The 22499-nt window shown below is 41.2% G+C and overlaps 2 protein-coding genes across 4 annotated transcripts; one reads left to right on the plus strand and one right to left on the minus strand.

Annotated features, from left to right (window-relative positions):
- The first annotated feature begins 9122 nt into the window (after positions 1-9122).
- On the plus strand, positions 9123-17475 carry pter (phosphotriesterase related). Of its 3 annotated transcripts, none has more exons than XM_033649514.2 (5): positions 9123-9276; positions 12225-12682; positions 13118-13383; positions 14933-15073; positions 15570-17475. In XM_033649514.2, the coding sequence occupies exons 2-5, from the start codon at positions 12251-12253 to the stop codon at positions 15778-15780; spliced, it is 1050 nt and encodes a 349-aa protein (XP_033505405.1). In that variant the 5' UTR covers positions 9123-9276; positions 12225-12250; the 3' UTR covers positions 15781-17475. The 3 variants fall into 3 exon arrangements, with proteins under 3 accessions (XP_033505405.1, XP_033505406.1, XP_033505407.1); XM_033649515.2 differs by having other exon boundaries at positions 9125-9261; XM_033649516.2 differs by having other exon boundaries at positions 9261-9374.
- On the minus strand, positions 16649-18955 carry c1ql3b (complement component 1, q subcomponent-like 3b). The gene is made up of 2 exons (XM_033651251.2): positions 17978-18955; positions 16649-17689 (listed from the first exon to the last, which is right to left on the minus strand). Exons 1-2 carry the CDS (start codon positions 18587-18589, stop codon positions 17510-17512), a joined length of 792 nt encoding a protein of 263 aa, XP_033507142.1. The 5' UTR covers positions 18590-18955; the 3' UTR covers positions 16649-17509.
- Between the last annotated feature and the right edge of the window lie 3544 nt (positions 18956-22499).

Here is a 22499-nt window from a genome sequence, read left to right on the forward strand (position 1 = left end):
ATATCTTAACACTAATACAAGATCCTACTTACGTCTGTTTTCCAACTTGTGTTTATCATCACATTTGTCAGTGATTAACAGCAACTAATGACTTTTTACTGACATTTTATTCATTACTTTAAAAGCAATTCATGTCTTGATTTATGCATTAATTTCTGGCAACATTTGTATTGCAGAGCTTTTAATCTTTATATTTGAAGACAACAAAGCACAGACTTAAATGTGTATATATAATGTTGTTTGGACTGTTACAGATCAAAGAAAAGAGCAATCCTCAGTCCTTTCTCAAATGAAAGTTTAGAAGAAACTAGTCCATACCCATTGAGTGCACAGTTGCCCACGTACAGTTTCACATGGTGTGTGTTTGGGATACAGGTCATAGGAAACTGCAGATTAAATAGTCAACTGAACCCATTAAGAAGAGCAATGTATTCAGACAGAGTGTTTGTGAATTTGATAGTACGATTGCTTTATTGAAAGTACAGTAGTACCATTGCCAATAGTGGGAGAGTTAGTGGGCTAAAACTGTACATTAGTAGTTGAGGTAGCACGTTGAAAGGCAGATAGTTAAAGTGTTTATATGTTGTATTGACTTAAAAGTGGGGCGCACTGGTAGTTCACATGGGAAAGGTGCAGCTAGCCCTTGTTGCAGCAGCATACCATACCATGACTTAGTCATACCAAACATTAGAAAGACACAACAACATTGGTCCACAGGGGGAGCCACAGCGATCGGTCACATTTTAGCCATTTTGAAGCATTTTTCTGTTGTTATAGCGCCACCCAGTTGCCAATTAGAGTTAAATTTCTCCAGTCACCTTGAGGCATCCTGTTCTACATATCTACCAAGTTTAGTAAAAATCCATATGGCGGTTAGGCCTAGATAAGAAATGAGCTCTCTAGCGCCCCCATTTTGTTTGATGGGGTCAATAATGGAGGCGTCCCCTCAGATTATGCGTGGTCATATGCCTACAAAGTTGCGTGATGATGGGTGAAACCCTTGAGATGTTATACACCTTTATGTGATGAGCCACGCCCTCCGCAATATTCATTGCCTTATAGAAGCTCAGTTTTAGTAAGTTTTCCAACTTTTGCCAAGAGGGAACTTTAGATATTGGTCCCTAGATTATGTTCACCCAGTTTCATGCAGATCGCTCAAACTTCCTAGGAAGAGATCCATTTGAAGTGTTTTTTCAAAAAATTCAAAATGGCGTCAAATCTATATAAGTGGAAGTTATGGGTTCTTGAGGCAAATGTGTTCCTCATGAGGAGAGGCATCTCTGTGCAAAGTTTCATGTCTCTACGACATACGGAGCATGAGATATGCCCATTCAAAGTTTGACATTTCAATCGGTTGCTATAGCGCCTCCCTTTGGCCAATTGATGTAATATTGCTTCATTGGCATCCTCCCATGACCCTCTACCACTGTGCCAAATTTCACATGGATTGACCAAGTCAGTGAGGAGAAAAACGTGGAACACACACAGAGTTTTCGTCATTATAAGATACTATATGTACAAAATTGTTTTTGTGTGCTGGGGCCCTTTGTCATAGTTTTTGGGTTAAGGGCCTTGGCTCCAGAAACCTTAATAATACCACATGCACTGATATTTTGGACAAAAGTGTGTTTCCAACTTTGTGGCAACATTTTGGGCTGGGCCCTGGCTTGTACAGTGAGTAAGGTCCATGAAGAAATCCAGAAAGGTTTGCCGTTGAATAACTTGACCCACAGAACTGTGACCTCGACCACATTTAATACTTCTGATGAAGTGGAGAGCAGACTGATGAGCAGGGCGTCGTCACTCACCATCAGTGGCTGAATTCCTTGCAGCCAAGCTCCAAAATCTGACTGGATGTTTTCCTAAAAATTGGAGGCCATCATAGAACCACATTAATGATCATGGTTTTGAAATGAGATGGTCAACAATCACATGTAAGCCTGATGTTTGGACATGAAGTGTGGTCATTTGTCTGAGCTTCTCTTAAATCAAAAGCTTATGAAGCTTATTTTTTATCAACTTTAAATTGCTTGCTTGCACGTTATTGTGGCTATTCTATTATCTGTTGTTTCTTTTACTGTGGTTTATTGTCACACAGTTCACAGGGAGTGAAGCATCAGGAGGAAGTATAGTGAAATCACATTTTCTTGTCTGAGCGCCTCCGTTTCAACACCATTAAGGGCGAGGTTTGCAATTCATCACGGTTTCATTGTCCTCATAATTCATTATCTGGCTGTGATTTCTTGAAACAAACATGCCCTTTCATTCACAATGTTTGAGGCTGTGGACAGCCTAACCACATTAGATAAAAGACCAGAAACAACCAGCAGAACGCCACCACAGTCAACCGCTGACTTTTATTGTGATTCATGTCAGTCACACTGACTGAAAGCACCCCAGTGCCCCTTCAGGCGAGAGCGGTGCTGTGTGTGCATGTTTCTTACTGTCTTCACATTTCAGGGACAAATACTACTTTTTAATGTCAAATCAGTTTTATTTATATGGCACATTTAAAAAATACAAGTTGACCCAAACTCACCTGTTTCATAAGCACTCTGTCCTGAAATGAGTGTTTGCCTTCTGTGTACTTTTTATTGTCTGACTGTAGAACACCTTAGGGTTGAAAAGTGATTTATAAATTAAGTTTACTTATACTTACTTACAGTAAACTTACAATTTTAAAGTGCTTTCTGCCTATATACAGGTACATGTGATTAAGGAAATAAAGGGTGTATAAAATGTAATGATACATAATGTTATGCACTAACACAATAATAGAAAGCAGGCAAACTAACATAACTAACATGACAAAATAAAAGTAAAGAAAAATGGAAGTTAGGAGAAGCAGAATAAAACCAAAGGAATTTATTGATTTTCTTAACAAATTAAGAGTTTGACACAAAAGAGAAAAATATGCAGGTACAGCAGAAATGACAGAAAATGCTATTCCTGCTATTCCTTCTGATTAACTCATTCATTATTCATTCATCCATTATCTGTAATATTGGGAGAGCCTATCTCAGCTGACACTGGGCGTGAGGTGGGTTAAACCCTGGACAGGTCACCAGACTGTCACAGGGCTGACACACAGACACATTCATGTTCACACACGCATTCACACCTACGGGCAATTAAAGTCTTTGGACTGTGGGAGGAAGCCAGAAAACCCTGAGAAAACCCACGACACACCCTCTTGAAGAGTCAGCACTCATCACTGCTATTATAAATTTGATCAATTGTCTGATGTGAAAAGACAAATACAGCACAGTTAACATTTTGAGCTCCACAACAATCCCTTTCAAAAGTTTGTGCAATCACATTATACACATGCAACATGAGGGAGAAGAGGAGGTGGCAGTGATTTTATCCGTGTGGCCATGGCCTCCCCCTGGTCCCCCCCTAGGTGGCGCCACTGCTTGATTTGACAAAAATAAATAAATCAATGTAAAGGTGTCACTTTGGGCTCTGGTTAACTGTGATGGCATCTCTCACTATTTTCAGAATTTTTTTTTACAAACTAAACAATCAACTGATGAATCAAACGATTAATCTATAATGAAAATAACTATTAGTTGCACTCCTGTACAAAATATGTAGAAAATGAGCTCCACCTCTGATTACCACAACCGTAAAATCCTGCCTTCATATAAATGCATGACTAATATTAATCTTCTGATTTAATATATGATAGTTTAACACTCTCAAGGGCCACCTTTGTATATGGAGTACTTGTACTTTTAATAGTTTAGGTACATTTTCCTGATCAGACCTCATTAACGTACATTTCTAATTCCTCTTCCCTTTGTAATAGAGTATTTTCAGTGTGGCATTAGTACTTTTACTTACCTTTACTCTGAATACTTCCTCCACTATTTGAGATATCTGATGTTTTACTGCCTCATCAAACTGCAAAATATGTGCCTCACCTCTGTCTGCAGAGGGCACCAGACCACAACACTCGGCCGAACCTTCAAATCCTGACAGGCCTCTGGCAGCCACAGTGATATTCAGACTCTTTCTCTTCAGGTTGTGAACAGTGTGTTCTGATAAAGTATGTACTTGATAAAAATGTATAATGCAGAAGAATGTTGAAATATATCAATGCAGAGAGAGGCAAAACAATTACAGTGTTTAAAGTGAGTTCAGTTTCAGTTTTTAGGTCGTGCTTTTTATACACTTCCAAACCTGACCATGAATGATAACAAGATTCCAAAGTGTACAGACCATGCATCAAAGTCGTGTTAATGTCTGAGCTTTGTCTCAGAAGGTCCGTCCACATGGGAGAGGTGGCTTTTAGTCATCCCTCTCCTTGAGAAGCTCCCTGTGGTCGTGTCCGTCTGAAACCTGTCCGCCATACAGATGAATGAGGGTGACAATCTTCTCTTGTCACTAATGAGGAGCCCTGCAGTGGGATGGTACTCTGGGCTTATGAGTTACAACACCCCCAAAACTCATTTACCATAAAAAAGACAAACTTTGTTTAATTATTTTTTTCGACTTGGTACATTCATTTAGGCTCCCTGTTGCCTTGTCTGATGCAGTCACAATGGCTGACAGTATTGATTTTGTCTCACAGCTTATTATCTGTGGTGTTGCTAAAGTTGTTTTTAACATACTAGAGGTGCTTTACTTTCAGGTCACCAGTTATATTTCACATAACTTCACCATCTGTGTTTTATCTGTTGTTTAATCCTGTCTTGAGGCCCAGTGTTGTGAAGTTTTTCTTTAAAAATCAGTCTTTAATAGTCCATACCCATTGAGTGCACAGTTGCCCACATATAGTTTCACATGGTGTGTGTTTGGGATACAGGTCATAGGAAATTGCAGATTAAATAGTCAACTGAACCCATTAAGAAGAGCAATGTATTCAGACAGAGTGTTTGTGAATTTGATAGTACGATTGCTTTATTGAAAGTACAGTAGCACCATTGCCAATAGTGGGATAGTTAGTGGGCTAAAACTGTACATTAGTAGTTGAGGTAGCACGTTGAAAGGCAGATAGTTAAAGTGTTTATATGTTGTATTGACTTCAAAGTGGGGCGCACTGGTAGTTCACATGGGAAAGGTGCAGCTAGCCCTTGTTGCAGCAGCATACCATACCATGACTTAGTCATACCAAAAATTAGAAGAAAACAACACCAACATTGGTCCACAGGGGGAGCCACAGCGATCGGTCGCATTTTAGCCATTTTGAAGCATTTTTCTGTTGTTATAGCGCCACCCAGTTGCCAATTAGAGTTAAATTTCTCCAGTCACCTTGAGGCGTCCTGTTCTACATATCTACCAAGTTTAGTAAAAATCCATATGGCGGTTAGGCCTAAATAAGAAATGAGCTCTCTAGCGCCCCCATTTTGTTTGATGGGGTCAGTAATGGAGGGGTCCCCTCAGATTATGTGTGGTCATATGCCTACAAAGTTGCGTGGTGATGGGTGAAACCCTTGAGATGTTATACACCTTTATGTGATGAGCCACGCCCTCCACAATATTCATTGCCTTATAGAAGCTCAGTTTTAGTAAGTTTTCCAACTTTTGCCAAGAGGGAACTTTAGATATTGGTCCCTAGATTATGTTCACCCAGTTTCATGCAGATCGCTCAAACTTCCTAGGAAGAGATCCATTTGAAGTGTTTTTCAAAACATTCAAAATGGTGGAAAATCTATATAAGCGGAAGTTATGGGTTCTTGAGGCAAATGTGTTCCTCATGAGGAGAGGCATCTCTGCGCAAAGTTTCATGTCTCTACGACATACGGGGCATGAGATATGCCCATTCAAAGTTTGACATTTCAATCGGCTGCTATAGCGCCCCCCTTTGGCCAATTGATGTAATATTGCTCCATTGGCATCCTCCCATGACCCTCTACCACTGTGCCAAATTTCACATGGATTGACCAAGTCAGTGAGGAGAAAAACGTGGAACAGACACACAGACAGAGTTTTCATCAGAAAGTCATTAGTAAAGGCCCATCAAGACTTTCTGGCATTTTACAGTAAAAGTACGTTATCAGTAACTGTAAATGTGTACAGTATATGAGTTGTCAGAACAATCTATCAAGTCTACACTTTGTAAATATTAATTAAATGTTAAAAATGTATGTTTTTCATGCTCTGCAGCCATTTTCAGGAGGTTGAAAGGTCATTTGTCACAGGCCACAACCTGGTAACACCAAAACTCTTCTTGACTTATAATTAGCCTATAAACCATTAATAAATGATTTAACTATTATTTATGAAGCATTTGCTTACAACCAATAAACCCACAATAAAGGATGACATACCAAAAACCTCAAATTTCAGATCCAGGCTTCAAACAGGGTAACATATTAATTGCGATCAGCTGTCATTTAAAAAACTGGATGATATCATCTTCGGGGAACATGTGAGGATGATGCAGGGTTTGAGAGACAGACTGTGTCTCGCTCTGTTTCTGTGCTCCTCGCTCAGCAGATGGTCTCCACAGCAGCACTTGTTCTGCTGTTGCAGTGAACACACAAACATGTTCAGTGTTCATGTTTCAGACTGGATAAATCCTCTTTGTCTTTACTTGCTGAGATGAGGAAGATGAGGTCGCTGCATGCGGTGACAACTTCTATTTGTGTCTTAATTTTGCTTTACCATCGTCAAAATAACCTGTGGGAGGCTCCTTGAAGCAAAAAGGGCCCCTGGTGCACCCTCATCCCCCATTAAGCCCATTTTGTCTCGGTAAGATGTGGATAATTTCTTTCTCTTTACATGTTTTAGCGAGATATTCCAGGTTGAGATCTTTGGACCAGTTGCTTTTAAATGACTCTAATCTTGATTTCTTTATTCTGGCTCCTAATAACATATTTAAAATACAAGTCAAGTTGATCCTGATAACTCTTAAAGCTCTGCATGTTGGCTGTTCCTTGCTCCACTAAAGGACATGGATGGATTCCTGAGCGGGAACAAACCCAGGAGCTCACAGTGTCACGGGCCCCGTTGGCCTTCACCTGCAAAATGTCACTCAAATGACATGTACAGACCAGGTAAGGACAAAAATGACCACAAGGACACATAAAACAACTACAAAGAGACAAAAACACCCACAGAAACATGTGAAACAGCTGCAAAGAGACACAAAAAGTTGAAAACCACAAAATGACACCAAATTACTACAAAGAGTCTCGAAGTGACCACAGAGACACATGCCACCACAGAGACGAGCATAACAAGCACCAAGACATGCAAATAACAACAAAAAGAGGTTAAACAAACAAAGTCTGTGTGTCCAGCTCCTATGTCAGAAAAACATTGGGGTCTTGTCTGTGCCCCGGGGCCCGTTGTCTCATTATCAGCTCATGCTAAAGGAGACTGTGTTGATAAAGCTGCGACTCCCAAATTGTGAACACATTTAGTAAAAAGCAGCTCAAAACCATTTTTTTTATGTCTTCCCTTTGTCCGTAATTGTAACGCACTTTGTGATGTTTGATCTAGAGAAGTGCTCCACAAATAAACTCACAATTTGTATCTGATGCCGTTCCAACAGGCACTGTGATGCATCTTAGAAATGTTATTAGTCCTACACACAGATCTGCACCTGTCCCCAGTGCAGCTGACTCGTAAGTAGGAAAAATCTGTTTCTCGCAATGCACCCCAAAGAATAAAAATAGAGCCATGTGTGCCCTGTTTCGACAAGATGTTGTCTTTGTTCCATATGTCGTGGCATATCAGTTTGCCAATTAAATATACTGGAAGAAGGTTTGTATGCTTCCTCATAAACCCCTGATTGTGAGTAAGGTTAAGGAGGTGTCCTTAAATTATTTATACATATTACTCTGCCAATCACTACATGCAGAAATACATTAAAGACATTAACACAAACTCCTCTTTCTGTAATGAACATTACGTTTTACACCTTGTTCTCACACCAAGAAATTCTGGAAGGACTTTGCAGATTTGTCATGGAGCATATCTCTAAAGACTTGTTGGTGTTTGGTTTCCTTTAGTACCACAAAAAAAAGACAATGTTTTTTATAATTAACTTGGTAATGAGTCTGGCAAAGTATCCATAAATGTAAGTTTAGCAATAATAAACCTCGTATTGTTGCTTTTCTAAAGGATGTTGAACACTACATAAAACTGCTCTTTGATTCAACCAGCTGTTACATTATATCTTTATGTAGTATTGTATCCCCCTAGTCCTTTTTACACTGTGTTGTTTAAATCTTACTATATAATGACGAAAACTCTGTCTGTGGGTGTGTGTGCTATTTATTTATGTTCTTTTTTCTTTTCTTTTTTTAAATGTCATATGGTGAATTATACTTATTTAGCATTAAAATAACAACAAGCTCTCAATGCTGGAGAAACTGTAGGGAAGATCATGCTAACTATTCATATGTTTTCTACTTGTGTAAAGTATTAAATACATATTGGTTGAAAGTTGATGGAAGACGTTTAAAAAAACTTTTGATAAAACCTCCAGCTGTTAGTCAAGATGAAAAATACCTATTAAGAATACTGAGAATCACAGAACTGAAACAGATAAACAAATGGTGGAAAAAAACTAACCCCTAGATTTAACAAAATGGAAAATTATGATTCAAGAAGTGAAGTTCATGGAGACAGTGACTCTCAAAATAAGAAATAGGGAATTGTGTTTGAGAAAACTTTATTCATGTAGCACCCTTCAAAAGTGAACACAATTAAAACACAAGAACAATAAAACAAATAACGTGCCATAAAATGTCATCTAGTAAAATATAAAATAAGGCCAAAGTTAAAATCAAGATGATAAAAGGTCATCAAAATCAGTACGACAGCAATAAAATAGACAGAAAGTGTTTTTAGGAGAGACTTAAACGGAGCCAGTGACTCAAGGCAGCCTTATATATTTCATATTTTTCTTTATTTAGTTTCCCTTTAACACTGACCAAACATTTTTGTTTGTAATGAACTGCAAACTAAAAACCAAATAAGCTGTATATATGAAAATAAAGTTCAAAAATTAATAATAAAATAACTATAAGCCTAATAAGCCCAAAAAGACTAATAAATTAATAAATTAACAAAACACGTTGAAAAAATCTTGGAAAATATATTTAAACAATAAACTCTGAGTTATTGTTGTGCAGCCTGCAGTCTATGTATGATTGTTTATGGCTGGAGGCTTCCGCTGTTAGCAGGAACTGTAATCTCGTGGTCTCTCGCGATGCTTCACACTTCCCGTCATACTGCACTGCTAATCCGGAGCGTCCAGAGTTCAGCTGGGGCTGCAAGAGGAGCGCTACAAGCAGAAACAAGGTCAGCAAACTGTCTGTGAGTAGCCCGGATATATTTTACTCTACAAAGCTGATGAGGTTTGAGTTTCCTCCGCCTCGTGCTGCAGCTGTGACGTCACTGCACGCTGTTTTCTGGTGTGTTTTTTTGTTGTTTTTTTTTTAACGAGTTGCACTTTGCCCTTTTCTGCAAACGCTGCTCTCTGTAAGTTATCGGCTGCCAGGTTGCAGCGATAACTCGCATTTTGCAAACCGAGCGAGTAAGAGACGAAGTTAACTCAGCTCAGAGACAGAGCCTGTGGTTAGTTTGAGTACGGGTCGGGTGTTGCACTTTGCTTTGCTACAGCTCGCTATGGTCCTGCACCGTTGGTTCAGCCTGGTCAATGATTGCTCAGTCTGCAAACACTCTCATGTCTGGTCTGTGACAGTGGGCCTCGTGCTGCAGCTCTAAATTTATCTCATGCTTTCTCCTCTGTTAAGAAAAGTCAAGATGCACCAAATGTTCCGAATCTGCTCTTGGTCATCTACTAGTATAGGTAACGCCCCTTAAACGCAACACTAGGGCAGATGTGCCGTGTGCAAAGACCCTGGCACACCTGGATAACCTCTGCAGAAGTGAAATAGATTCTATTAAACACTTCAAATAACTTTTATAACCACTTGCAGCTTCCATCAGTAGAAGAACAGACAGTAAGTGTGTCACCAGGCTCCATCAGAGGAGACTGTAATATTCCAACGAGGAAAAGTGATTTTAGGGAGTCAGCCTGATCTGAGAGGTTCAAGAGAGTGGAATGTAACCTCACTTCATATCAGAGACACTTATGATTAACACACACACACACACACATGTAAGCACAAAACTCTTTTCTGCAGCTGCTAATATTTCCTGCTAGTGTTGGAAATATGTCACTGCTTCCAGTGCTTTTAAAATTGAAGGCACACATGTGATGATCAATTCATTCTTGTGACTAAAAAAATCATGCTAAAATCTTTTCTTTGTTTGTTTGTTTGTTTGTGTTTTGTTGTATTTTAGGTAGCCTTGTGTAACAAGGGAGGGGCCACAGATGAAAAATAACCCTCTGGCTTTTTTATACTGTGTGTATTTAATAGTTTGCACTGTCCCTTCTTAAATAAACTAAACTAAGCAAACATGATTTTCTGCAGCATCAGCACTGGTGTTACAGAATATATAAAAACCCAGCAATTGAGTAAAACATGGTTGGAGCTGTAAATGTCAGCAGCAGTGGTGAAGGAAGCACTCACGCCCTGCACTTACATTTCAAGGTGATAAATATAGGATTCATACTTCCTGGTCAGTAGGTGTCGCACTCTTGCTCGCCTGCTCTCGCTCCAGTCTTCAGTTCTACAGGTTGCCAGGTTCGTAAACAACAGACACTGGAGACAGCGATGTCAAGTGAAGAGTCTTTTGTGGTATAGTAATTAGAAAATAATAATAATAAATCATGAATCCTCTCTTGTGCGCCCTGTAACACACTGTAACCATCTCCGTAAAGCATTTTTAGCTCTACTTATCACTAATGCTCTACAACCGGAGTCCCAAAAACACTTTTTCTAGACTGCTTGCTAAAATATCTAAAATTAACCATCATCCTTACTTTTTTTTGCAGTGTCATTACTAGTTCGGCTTTACTAGATATTAGATAAATTCAGCAGATATATCTTTTTACAACCCTGCTGCGTTAGTTAGCAACATTAGCTTAACTGTCCAGAATGAAAGCAGCAACCTCTGCGTGGCTTTTTAGCCCTGTTTCTGCCTTCAGCTGACACCAACAATCAAAAGCTGAACCAATGTTGATTCTGGTTTTGCTTCTCCATTGGTCGGCTAGAATTTGCGACGGATAGCGCTGGGACGATGCCATACCTCTGCAGCTATCACAATCTGGCAACCCTGAGCTCCCCCTCGTAACCAACGTAACCAAATCAAAATACTGACATATTTTGGACCCGTCAGAATTTCTAAAACAATTATTTCTCTACTGTAATTATTTTTTTGATGAAACAGCTGTACATATGACCTTTAAGTATAAAAAAAACACACACACACATATATATAAATATATGTGTGAACCTGATGACACTACACGCAAAATGCGTTGTTCACAAATAAAGATCTAGAGTAAAGTTTACATGAAGTGTGCGGAGGTGTATTACTATTATTGTTATATACATATTCCTGCCACCTACCAGCACCTGACCCTACCGGCTGTGCACGGATACCCACCTATCTACACATATAAATAAATAAATAAATATAAATATAAATATATATATATATATATATATATATATATATATATATGGTTACTAGTAAAAGTCCTGCATTGAAAATGTTAGTAGTAAATATATGCAAGCACAAGTAGGAAGATGTATTTAATTATTAAAGGTAAAAGTACACAATGAAGAAAATGTTAAATCAACTTAATAAATCACAATGATTTAACTAATTAAAAGGAAAAGCAGCAATGTACTGACTCATACAGCTATTAATATAGTTTCTGATTATTTTTTTAATCAATTGACTTATTGTTTCAGCTGCACCTGCATATTTCCATATGGTTTACGTGCAAAAATCTTGCCGTGCATAGTGCAGTGGAGTGAAAATGACAGTATTTCCCTCTGAGGAGTAGTGGCGCAGAAGCAGACAGTGGCATGAGATCAAAATACTTAAGTAAAGTACTGCACATTTGTACTAAAGTGCAGTACTTGAGTAAATATATTTGTGTTTCCTTGTGTTGGACAAACAATATGTGATGAGTAAAAATGAGATGTTTTAAACCACTCATAAAATGTTCTCAACTTGAAAAGAGCTAAAATAAGAAAACACTGGTGAACCCCACAAATCTGTGGGTACTGAGAACTAATCATGGATCTGAACAAAAATAAGGAACTGTGTTGTTTTTCTGCAGGAGGCCCATTGATGCCAGATGTGTACTGGATCTGATAAATAAATTAAATGTGTCCCTCCAGGTTGTTGGAAACCCTGATCACCAGTCATGTCAAACTTGAGTGGGAAGGTCCAGACCGTCCTGGGTCTTGTGGATCCGGACCAGCTGGGCCGCACCATGACCCACGAGCACCTGACCATGAGCTTTGAGTGCTGCTACTTTCCCCCTCCTGCGGGTGATGAGGCGGTGGCGGAGAACCCGTTCCAGATGCAGCACATGCACTGGCTGCGACAGTACCCCTACAGCTGCCACGAGAACCTGCTGCTGCAGCAGGAGACGGCCGCCGTGCGGGACGAGCTGCTGGCCTACAGGAAGGCCGGCGGGGGCACGATAGTGGAGAACACCACCACGGGCATCCAAAGGGACCTGCCCACTCTCAAGCAGCTGGCCAAGGACACCGGGGTCCACGTCATCGCAGGAGCAGGGTTCTACGTGGACTGCACGCACACTGAGGCCACCAAGAGAATGAGTGTGGAGAAGGTGAGGACCAGGCTGAGTGTAGCAACCATTTTGCCCCAAATCTGAACATTTGTGTCAGAAGGTTTGAGCCAGTTTGAACTATATTACAGTGCACCGCTCGCACTGAATGTCTCCGTCATAAGATACCAAGAACGTCCTGCATGAAGTTACATCACCCATTCTTTCAGCACATTCTGTGTTTGTGATTTCTATCGTATCTTGTGATCGATTTGAACGGGTCTCTGGCTGCTCTGTTTAGCCCTGGAGTAGTGACGCACTGATAATGTGCATGTAATCGTCATGGATATTTAGACATTATCACCCGAACTTGATGTGCTCTGTTCATGTGCATCAAGCCTCTTAAAGATATAAAACTAAGAAGTTATGAAAGAGTCATTTTAATGCTCTAATATGTCAGTGACTACTCATAAAGCGTCCTCATTATCTGCCCATCAGCTCACAGACATCATTGTCAGCGAGGTGGTTCATGGCGCCGATGGCACAGACATCCGCTGTGGCGTGATCGGAGAGATTGGCACCGGCTGGCCCATCACAGAGAGCGAGACAAAGGTGCTCAGGGCCACAGCTCACGCCCAGGCCCAGCTCGGCTGCCCCGTCATCATCCATCCCGGCAGGAATCCTGCCGCTCCGGCTGAAGTCGTCCGGATTCTTCAGGAGGCTGGCGGTGACATCAGCAAAACTGTCATGTCACACCTGGACAGGTGGGAAGTCTCTGGTAACAGTTAGTTGATCAGGCTGTTAGAACTTTTTATTTGGTAATCCAATAAGCCTCACTACTTCCTGTCCCATAGCCCCTCCCTGACATTTATGTTTCCCATTAAATAATTAATTGATGTCATCAGGTCCCACGTGAATATCTGCAGCTCTGTCAGCACTGAGAGAAAAACATTCATCTTCCTCTTTGGTGTCAAAAGTCGATCCAGCAGATAACCTTGGATTTCCGACCTGATGGCACGCAGTGTGAAACGCACACGCAGATACAGGCTGAATAGTTTCCTCATTTTATCCTCATACAGTCATGTGTTCGTTGACCTTAAGCATAGCAATGTTTAATAGTTATTATGATGTGATGTGTTAATGTTAAAGTATTTTTCTAGAGTTGGCAAAAGTCACTTTAAATCTTGATATTGAGTGTGATTTCAGATTATCAAAAGCTGTGAAAATGAGACACAAGCCAATAACACAAAGGCAATTTTTAAAGCGCAAACACTCTTAAACTTTTTGTTTGTTTGTGTTTTTTTCAAGAGGAAATCCAGCAGATTTGCTCCTCCCCCTCATTTGTCTCGTCACTTTCCATCACTGGAAACATTTTCTGAGCTGAGCTTGTAGCAAAGGAGTCTTGTTCGCAGTAAACAGAAACGATCAGCATCCTCGTGCAGCAAGAAACTCGTGCAGCAGTCACCTTAATCTGTAGCTGATTTATGGGTCGCATATTTAAGTACGATAAAGTAGCATGAAAGTTTATGATATACTTTCAGTAAGAGAATTAAAAAACAGATTTTGCCTTGTGATATCAGTGAACATAAGTCCACAGTATTTTTTAGATCTGCTTTTCCGATTCAACAAATTATTTTAGTCACTGCTGTGCTGGTCGCTGATACTTTTTTAGTCTATAGGCAAGTTACAGGAATTGCACTGAATTTTAATTCTTCATAAAAATGAAATTCAACTTTTTAAAAAACAGGCAGGGAGACAGTGTGAACTTTCTCTTTTGAAATGCAGCATGTATCGCCGAGATACTCGAAGGTCCTTGCCCACGGGCCACTTTTGCAAAATGACAGGAGGCCAGGGGACAGTTCATAAACAAACAATGATAATATTTATCAGTATATGTAATAAATAAATTGCCTGTTGTCAGCCTTTCGATGTTTGCTGTACGCAGAGATGTTTCTCTCTCTGTGGGATCCTCCCCTGACTCTTTTTATAATAGACAAGCTCTATTTTTTTGCTTTTTAAGCACTCTGGCATCTTATTTACATACATTCATTCATTTTTCATAACCACTTATCCTGTTAGGGGTCGGAGGGGGGGCGACTGACACTGGGTGAGAGGCAGGGTTCACCCTGGACAGGTCGCCACACTATCACAGGGCTGACACATAAAGATAGACAACCATTCACACTCACATTCACACCTACGCACAATTCAGAGTCACCAGTTAATTATAATTATTTACATTCAAAGTACAAAAAAAAGAGTATCACTGATGTATCACCTTCATTTCAGTAACTTTCTCGTCTCTTCCTGCAGGACCATATTTGATGAGGGTGAACTGCTGGAGTTTGCAAAGCTGGGGAGCTACCTGGAGTATGATCTGTTTGGAACGGAGATGCTGAACTACCCGTATAACCAGGACATTGACATGCCCAGTGACTGCCAGAGAGTGAAGGCGTGAGTGACGCTGTTAAACTTGTCTTTGCAGTACCATTTTTTTGAATAGACATGCCATGAGTGAACACAAGTGTGACCGCGCTGATTTCTCCAGACCTGACAGTTTAATATGAACTCAGTGTCCAAATTTAAGATCAGATCCATTTTAAATTAGCTTGAGAAAATCCCTTAATATATTCATTAATGATAATGTTTGAGGTGTCACGTCAGGCGTTCAGAGCCAAAAGCTGCTTTTGGGTTTTACTCCATGTGGAGAGAAGAGCGCGTCCTACAGTGTTTTCACACAAACTGTGAGACACTAATCTCCCACTGCAGCGGAGGGAGGAGTGTGTGTCAACAGGACGGGTGATGAATGACCGGCCACATGTTTGTCTGCACATACAAAAAAACCTGGTTTAACAACACATTAGGGCATATTGGCAAATATTCTTAACAGAAGTAAACTGTGTTGTGTTTAAGGCCCCTCGTTTCTCACGGTTTCTTTGTTCACGCTCAGCTTGGCGTTCCTCGTGAAGGAGGGCTACGAGGACAAGCTGCTGGTCGCGCACGACATCCACACCAAGAACCGTCTCACCAAGTACGGCGGCCACGGCTACTCTCACATCCTGAGGAACATTGTGCCGAAGATGCTGACGAGGGGCATTTCGCAGCACCAGGTGGATAAGATCCTCATCGACAACCCGAAACACTGGCTGACCTTCAAATAAAGCAAAGAGAGGGACCAAAGGGAGGTGTCGTGATGCAGCCATTATTTCATCCTGAGGTGGCCTAACACTCCACAATAAATACTGTCATATCTTTTCAATAATCGCAGTCCAAACTCATTTCTGAAAGTGCTTTTGGGCGCTTAAACCAAAGAGCTCAGTGTTTGTGTATCAGTTTGTCTTTAATGTCAATGTTCTTAATTTTTCAGTGTAGCAAAATGTTCTGTAGCTTTGTCTTTCCAATGGAAAATAATTACAGGCTGCTGTTTCATCCAGCTGAAAGACTGTTCACAGAGGCCCTTATTAATTAAAAGTTGATTTTATATTTGTGCTTCTACATTATTCACTTTGTAAGCAAATAATAGGAAAGAGCCTCGCAGGATCACAGTGCCTCTCATTTGCAGTCTTGTTTTGGTCCCATTTATGTCACAAAAAAAAATAGCTTTTCCTTGCCTGCAGAAACACAATCCAAAACAAATATTTCCCTTCGTCTGGAGGTGCTGTCTACAGCGGTGCTCACAGTTATGGTGCTAATGGATTTGTCAGTGTCAACGTTGTTGCTGTCTTTGTATTTGTTGGTGATGGTTTCTGCAAACATGTTTTATGGAATGAAAATAATGAGCATGTTAGTAATCAGTATGCCGCTCTGCTCTCGACACAGCGCGGCTGTGTTAGATGAGTTGTCCTGTTGCCCCTCAGTGGGTGTCTGGGTGTCTATGGGAGGCTGACTGGATGAAGGACATGTTCTCCTCTCATCTGGGAACAGGTGGCCTCACAGGGTGACTTCACCACATGATCAATGGCGTGATCGCCACAAGTGAGTGTGCGCTGTGAAAAACTCTGCAACTTTGATTAATCTTCGGAGAGGATTACAAAGTGAGCCAGAGGATTTTAATTTTTACATGATATTTTACACATTAGCAGACAGTCTTGACAGTCAGGCAGATCGATGCACGCCGAGGAAACATTTCTGTCAGTGTGACTGTCCAGTTTTGTGACGGTGACTAAACCACCAGACCACCCTGTTGCCCCGACCAGCTGTCGTACTGAGACAAGGAGAAATGAGTTACAATGATAATATTTGAGACAGTGCTTCAGTATGAACATCAGAATGGCCCTTTACAGATTCTTTAAAGAGTTTTTATGCTGCACAGAGTTGAAATGTCATTTTTTTTCTAAGCATGCATCACTACGGCTGTTAACATTTTGACTTAAAATCCAACAACTGTCAAATATTTTTTGAAAATAAAGCACACATGTGGACTAACAACACTGTGAACAGAGTGGTGATTATGTGAGTATAATTTCAGCATCTATAATTCAGTGCCAAAGGTCAATACATTGAACTTTCAGTCTACACTCACTCAGTATGTTACCACAGCAGCATGTACAGTATGTCTGACATATCAGCGAACTTAATTTGTGAAGCTAAACAGTTAATTAAGGGCGCAATAGCGACACTAAACAGTCTGACGGGCGCACAACTCAACGCTGTACACTTTAAAAATCATGATTCTGTAATTACACTGTGAAGCTCTTCAGTACAGCTCTTATCTTTTTTTCAGCATGACGTCCTCCACATCTTTTTGGATTCTTTTGCAAAATGGAAATGGTGAGCTCTGCCTCTAATAATCCAACTGACACTGAATCGAGCATGAGCAGTGAAGCAAGCTATATGCAGAGCAGATCTCTCCCCCCCCCCCCCCCCCCCCCAGCGGATCTTTGCCGTGTTTCAATCAGCGTACAACATGAAGCCGGAGAAGGTGCTGTACTTGTTGTTGTTGCCCCCGTGCGCCTTCCCGCCGTCCAGCTTGATGTAAATCTCGTCCCCGGGCTCGAGGTGCAGGACAACACTGTTACTGGCGTAGTCGTAGTTCTGGTCGGCGTCTTGGGCGATGGCACTGGCTCTCACCTGGAAAGCAAAAATGGACATTGCTTCTGATAAAGCGTGCCTTTATTTTGAAATCAGGACCGCGGACAGCTCCTTTTTAATTTTTAGTTTTTAAATGTCCGGGAAATATCTTTACATATATATAATATTCTTGGAGTCTCTGTTGAGGTGCAACCGCGCGTAAAACTTGTGCGTAAAGTACAAAACTGTTCAATCGACTATGTTTACACTGTGCATCATAAATAAATACTAAAGAAAGCTAAAACAGATCAAAAGATCGTCACACAATTGAACCATGAGGCATCCTACCTGGTTGTTTTTACAGAGGTCAGCCCACATGCTGGTTCCATCTCCTCCTCGCATCAGCACATGGTAAACAAAGAAGTAAATCCCCGGTATTGAGCAGGTGAATTTCCCTGTGGAGGGGTCGTAGTGATTGCCCAGATTTGTCACCACGTCGTCAAATTTCAACACTTCATATCCCTCGTGCTGCTTCTTCAGTCCTGCATAAAACGCAATCTTTGGGATGGTGTTGTAAGTGGCAGCGCTGATGGCACCGTTGGGCCCGTTTGCTCCGGGTGGACCCGGGGGGCCCGGTACCCCTCTCTCTCCCGGCGGACCAGCAGGTCCAGGTGGTCCGGGCTCGCCAACCGGACCCCTGGGACCCATCCTCCCGACGCGTCCCGGCTCTCCTTGAGGACCCTGGATGAACGTCGGAAGCGACTGAACCAGGCGGTTGTCTTTGATCGGGTTGGTTGCCTTTGCGGTGGCCGTGGCTGCGGTCCCGTGGGAATCGCACACCATTTGACAGGACCCGAGCATCTCGTAGCGGGCAGGAGTCCCGGCGGTGTTCACCACGACCGGGATAAGAACCACCAACACCAGCATCAGCGCGACACCACAAACACCAGTTGCGATCATCTGCGCTCTGCGGATTCGCTGTGTTCTCCGGAGCGGATGGTCTTCCAGCCTGCTTGTGGGCGATATTTTTGCAGAGGGAAGAATTTCACCTGCTCTTGTTTTATACCGCAACTTTTGGAGATAAAATAGTCCTTTAAGTGTTTATGAGCAAAAGTAACCATCCACAACTTTTACGCGCTGCGGTATCCGTCCGACTGTTTCATCTCCACTTTTCTCACTGCAAGAAAAACAACAACAAAAGACTTTGTGAGACAGAAAAACTGCACAATCTGCGTTATGTGGATATGCAGCACAAAGTCAGCTGCACAAGTTTGTGCCCACCACTGTGCCACAGGAGAGACTGGGCTAGAATGAACCGTTAGCCGCTTCAGTGTTTGGAGAGTGAGGGGAGGGGTGGAGGTGATGGATGGGATAGAATCCATGCATTTCTTCAGTCAAGGGAGAGGAAGGGAGAAATATAAAAACACTGATGCAACTTTGAGGCTCTGAAACGTGATTGCTTTATATGATGTATTTGCAGAGTCAGGGAGCTCCTTTATATCATTTAACACATCACTTTTTCCAATGATGACTTACATCCCACAACATGTTATTAGAACTCATCCAAACAGCTCTAAAGGTCTTAAGCATAATTAGGCCCATTAAAGACAAAAAGCTATACTCCTTTGGCACCTGGTCACACCTCAGTGGCTCCCTGTGTCCAATTTATCACTTGGAGAAAATCTATAGAGCCACTGAAAGGAAGGGGGGAGTCACTAGGAGCTGGCAGTGAAGGATGACTTCACCTAAATATACTGATGAAATGACTGAATGCTGAGACATTTAGATGGAAAAATAGGTTGAAATCACTCAATTAATTATCAAGTTAAACATCTGAATTGTTGTGATATTGTAAAATCAGCCTAAATAATTAACAGGTTCAGTTAAAATCACAGCTGAATTTTCACCTTATTAATAAAATGATCCAAACAGTCCATATTGATTTCTAAGATTTAAAACAAAATGTCCTGTCCGAGTAAAACTTCAGCTCATCGGGTTTTGTGAGGTTTGAGTGATGAGGGGCTAATCCTTGTTGAGGAGGGCAGATGATGATGTGCTCATGAATGCAGAGGCTGTCACTCTGTGTCGATGGCACCTCGCTGCCAGGTGGAGAGATAGATGAAGAGAAGGGAAAAACACAGATAGCCTTGTTTGTTTGGGAGGAGCGAGGCTTTGATTGCAGCCCGAATCACAAATGCAGCCGTGTGTTTGTTGATTCGTGGTCTCAAAAAGTGCCAGACTGAACCGATGACATTCTTAAAAGACAGAGTTTAAAGGGCTGCAAACATTAATAATGGGTCGTATTACTTTACTTATATTAAATGATCTTATTCTGTCACAGACGGTATTGTTAAAAGTCATCAAATGTATGCGCATGCACATCTCATCTGGCTTCATGTACTCACCAAGTTTTGATATTATTATTCTTTCAAGACTTTTTTATACATTTATCACAAAGATAATATTAATAATACAGACAATGACAGCCAGAGAGAAAGTTGGCAATGGCGTACATCCTGTTCAAGTATGTCAATGACGAATAAGGCAAAGGCAAAGAAAATGTATTTATATAGTGCATTTCGTACCCAAAGGCAACCCAAAGGGCTTTACAGATTTGTCAAGTCAAAGTTCATTGCAGCCCAATCACAAAGCATGCCTCAAAGGGCTGCACAAATAGTAATTCCAATTCAATTTCAAATAAGCAAACTAATGAAGGAGTATTCTCCAAAAAATGTTAAGGCAAAAACTTAAACTTTAACAAAACTAATGTTCAAACAGGAAAAGGAAAGAAAGAATACGTTTTTGGCACTTGAGTCAGAAAAAGATGAAGATGTCTGCTTCAGAAGAACATTTGTAATCATGTCACTGGAAATATATTGAATATAATCAGTCGACATAATCAATGAAGAGAAATTTATCATTTTTAAGAGACAGCGGTGAATTTTTGTTTCTCCATTTGAAGACACATGGCCTTCTTTAGTAGTCGTATAAAAGATGGAGGACAGGTGGCCTTCCAAGATACAAATGCTTTGTTCTGTTGGAGGTGCATCAATTATAGCCGTACATGGGTTTGGATTTGTTCTTTTGCTTTTACATGAGAACATTTCCAGTAGTGAGATACAGACAGTATTTGAAGACATGCATAATCAGACCATGTGGCCCACTGCTTCTGGTGACTGGTGACATCAGAGTTTGGATATATATTTTGGCCTATTTTTGCCTTCACCAAGGAGGTAATGTTTTCAGTTTGGTTTGTTTGTTTGTTTGTTTGTCATCAGGATTACAGAACAAATATCTGGCCCAGTTTCCATGAAACATGGTGGCAGGGTGTCGGTATGGGCCAAAGAAGACCCTTTAACTTTTCGATCTGAATCACAGTGAGGATATACAAATTATTTTTCACTTCTGTTAACATTGCAAGATAGGGCATTTGACTTTTGGCCGAGTGACACTTAGTGCTCTGATAAAATAGAGATGGTGAGCTACTTTAAACTGGAGCATGTACTATGCAAGATAGATGAGGATTTATTCACCCATTCACACACTGGTGGCAGAGGCTACCATACTTAGCTGAACATTTTGCTTATGAAGACACTAATAATTTGGTGTTCCAGTGATACTTCATGTGGACTGGAGGAGCCAGGGATCACTCGCCAAGCTCCGATGAGTGGATGACACGCTCTGCCTCCTGAGCCACATCCGCCCCGCCTGAATGACAAGACTGCTGATCCACCTGGTGTCAGGGATAATCAAGTCAAGGCCTTGCTCCTGTGCAACTTTTGTATTTGCCGTTGTTGGAGATTGAGTTGCAGACCGTGAGATGTGACCTTAAAAGCTGATATAAACAATGATTTTACAGTGACAATGTCAAGTGTAATGTGTTGTTCGCAGTGACAAATCTAACAAGAAGCATCAGCACATGGCAGCTCTGTCAGTTCTATGGAGCGTTTTAGTACCTATTAAGTCAATGTTTTGATTTTTAGGCAACTTTACTTTTTTATTCACTTTTTCTGCCCTCACTAGTTTCATTTCCAAACACAGCAGGCAGCTGTTTTCAAGCCTGAACAAGCCCAGAGTACGCCAGAGTCAGCGACTACATTTAGCAGCTAGCCAGACAATTTGCTCACAAGTTTACAGAGACCAGAGAGCTAAAAGCAGCGTGAACACTCCACTTGCATTTGTGTAGAAACACAGCTCCAAATTAATGCTAATGATGCTTCATATGCGCTGACTGTTTGCTAACACATTCGCCACATCAGCTTTATAAGGTGATAATACTCTATTGTAAGTCAAGTGTCTTTCTGCTGCCCCCTTGTGGCCAAATGTTTGTCAACGCCAGTTTAAAGTTCGATTGTTTTCTTGAGTGTCTAGTGGACAGTTACCCTGGAAATCCAGAGTTCTCACGAGAGCACAATTTGAATTTGCTCAGCAGTCACTCTGGCAATCAGTAATGATGCTCATTACCCATGCCCTTGGAACCGAGCTGCACCAATCACATCGGTGTATCTGATATAGGCGGGCCAGAGGCGAGCTAAACAGATGACGACAGTGCTGTGACAACGAAGTCTGGAATCAGTCAGTAAACATTGCAAGATGGCTACGGATGAACACCAGTTGTTTGAAACGGCTTTGGCCGCTACAATGAACGAGTTAGACTTGGCTTTTTCTCTAAAAGAGGAACAGAAGACGGTGCTCGAATCTTTCCTTTGCAAGAAGGACGTTTTTGCTGTTTTGCCGACCGGATACGGCAAGAGTCTAATCTACCAGTTAGCTCCGCTGGTAGCTAAGCTCTGGATACGTCACCCCGTGTATTGTTCTGATTAGCTGTAGTGTTATCCAATTGTCTGCAGTGATATTTTCAAATGCATGC

The sequence above is a fragment of the Epinephelus lanceolatus genome, chromosome 12 (assembly GCF_041903045.1).
Source record: "Epinephelus lanceolatus isolate andai-2023 chromosome 12, ASM4190304v1, whole genome shotgun sequence".
Lineage (NCBI taxonomy): Eukaryota > Metazoa > Chordata > Actinopteri > Perciformes > Serranidae > Epinephelus > Epinephelus lanceolatus.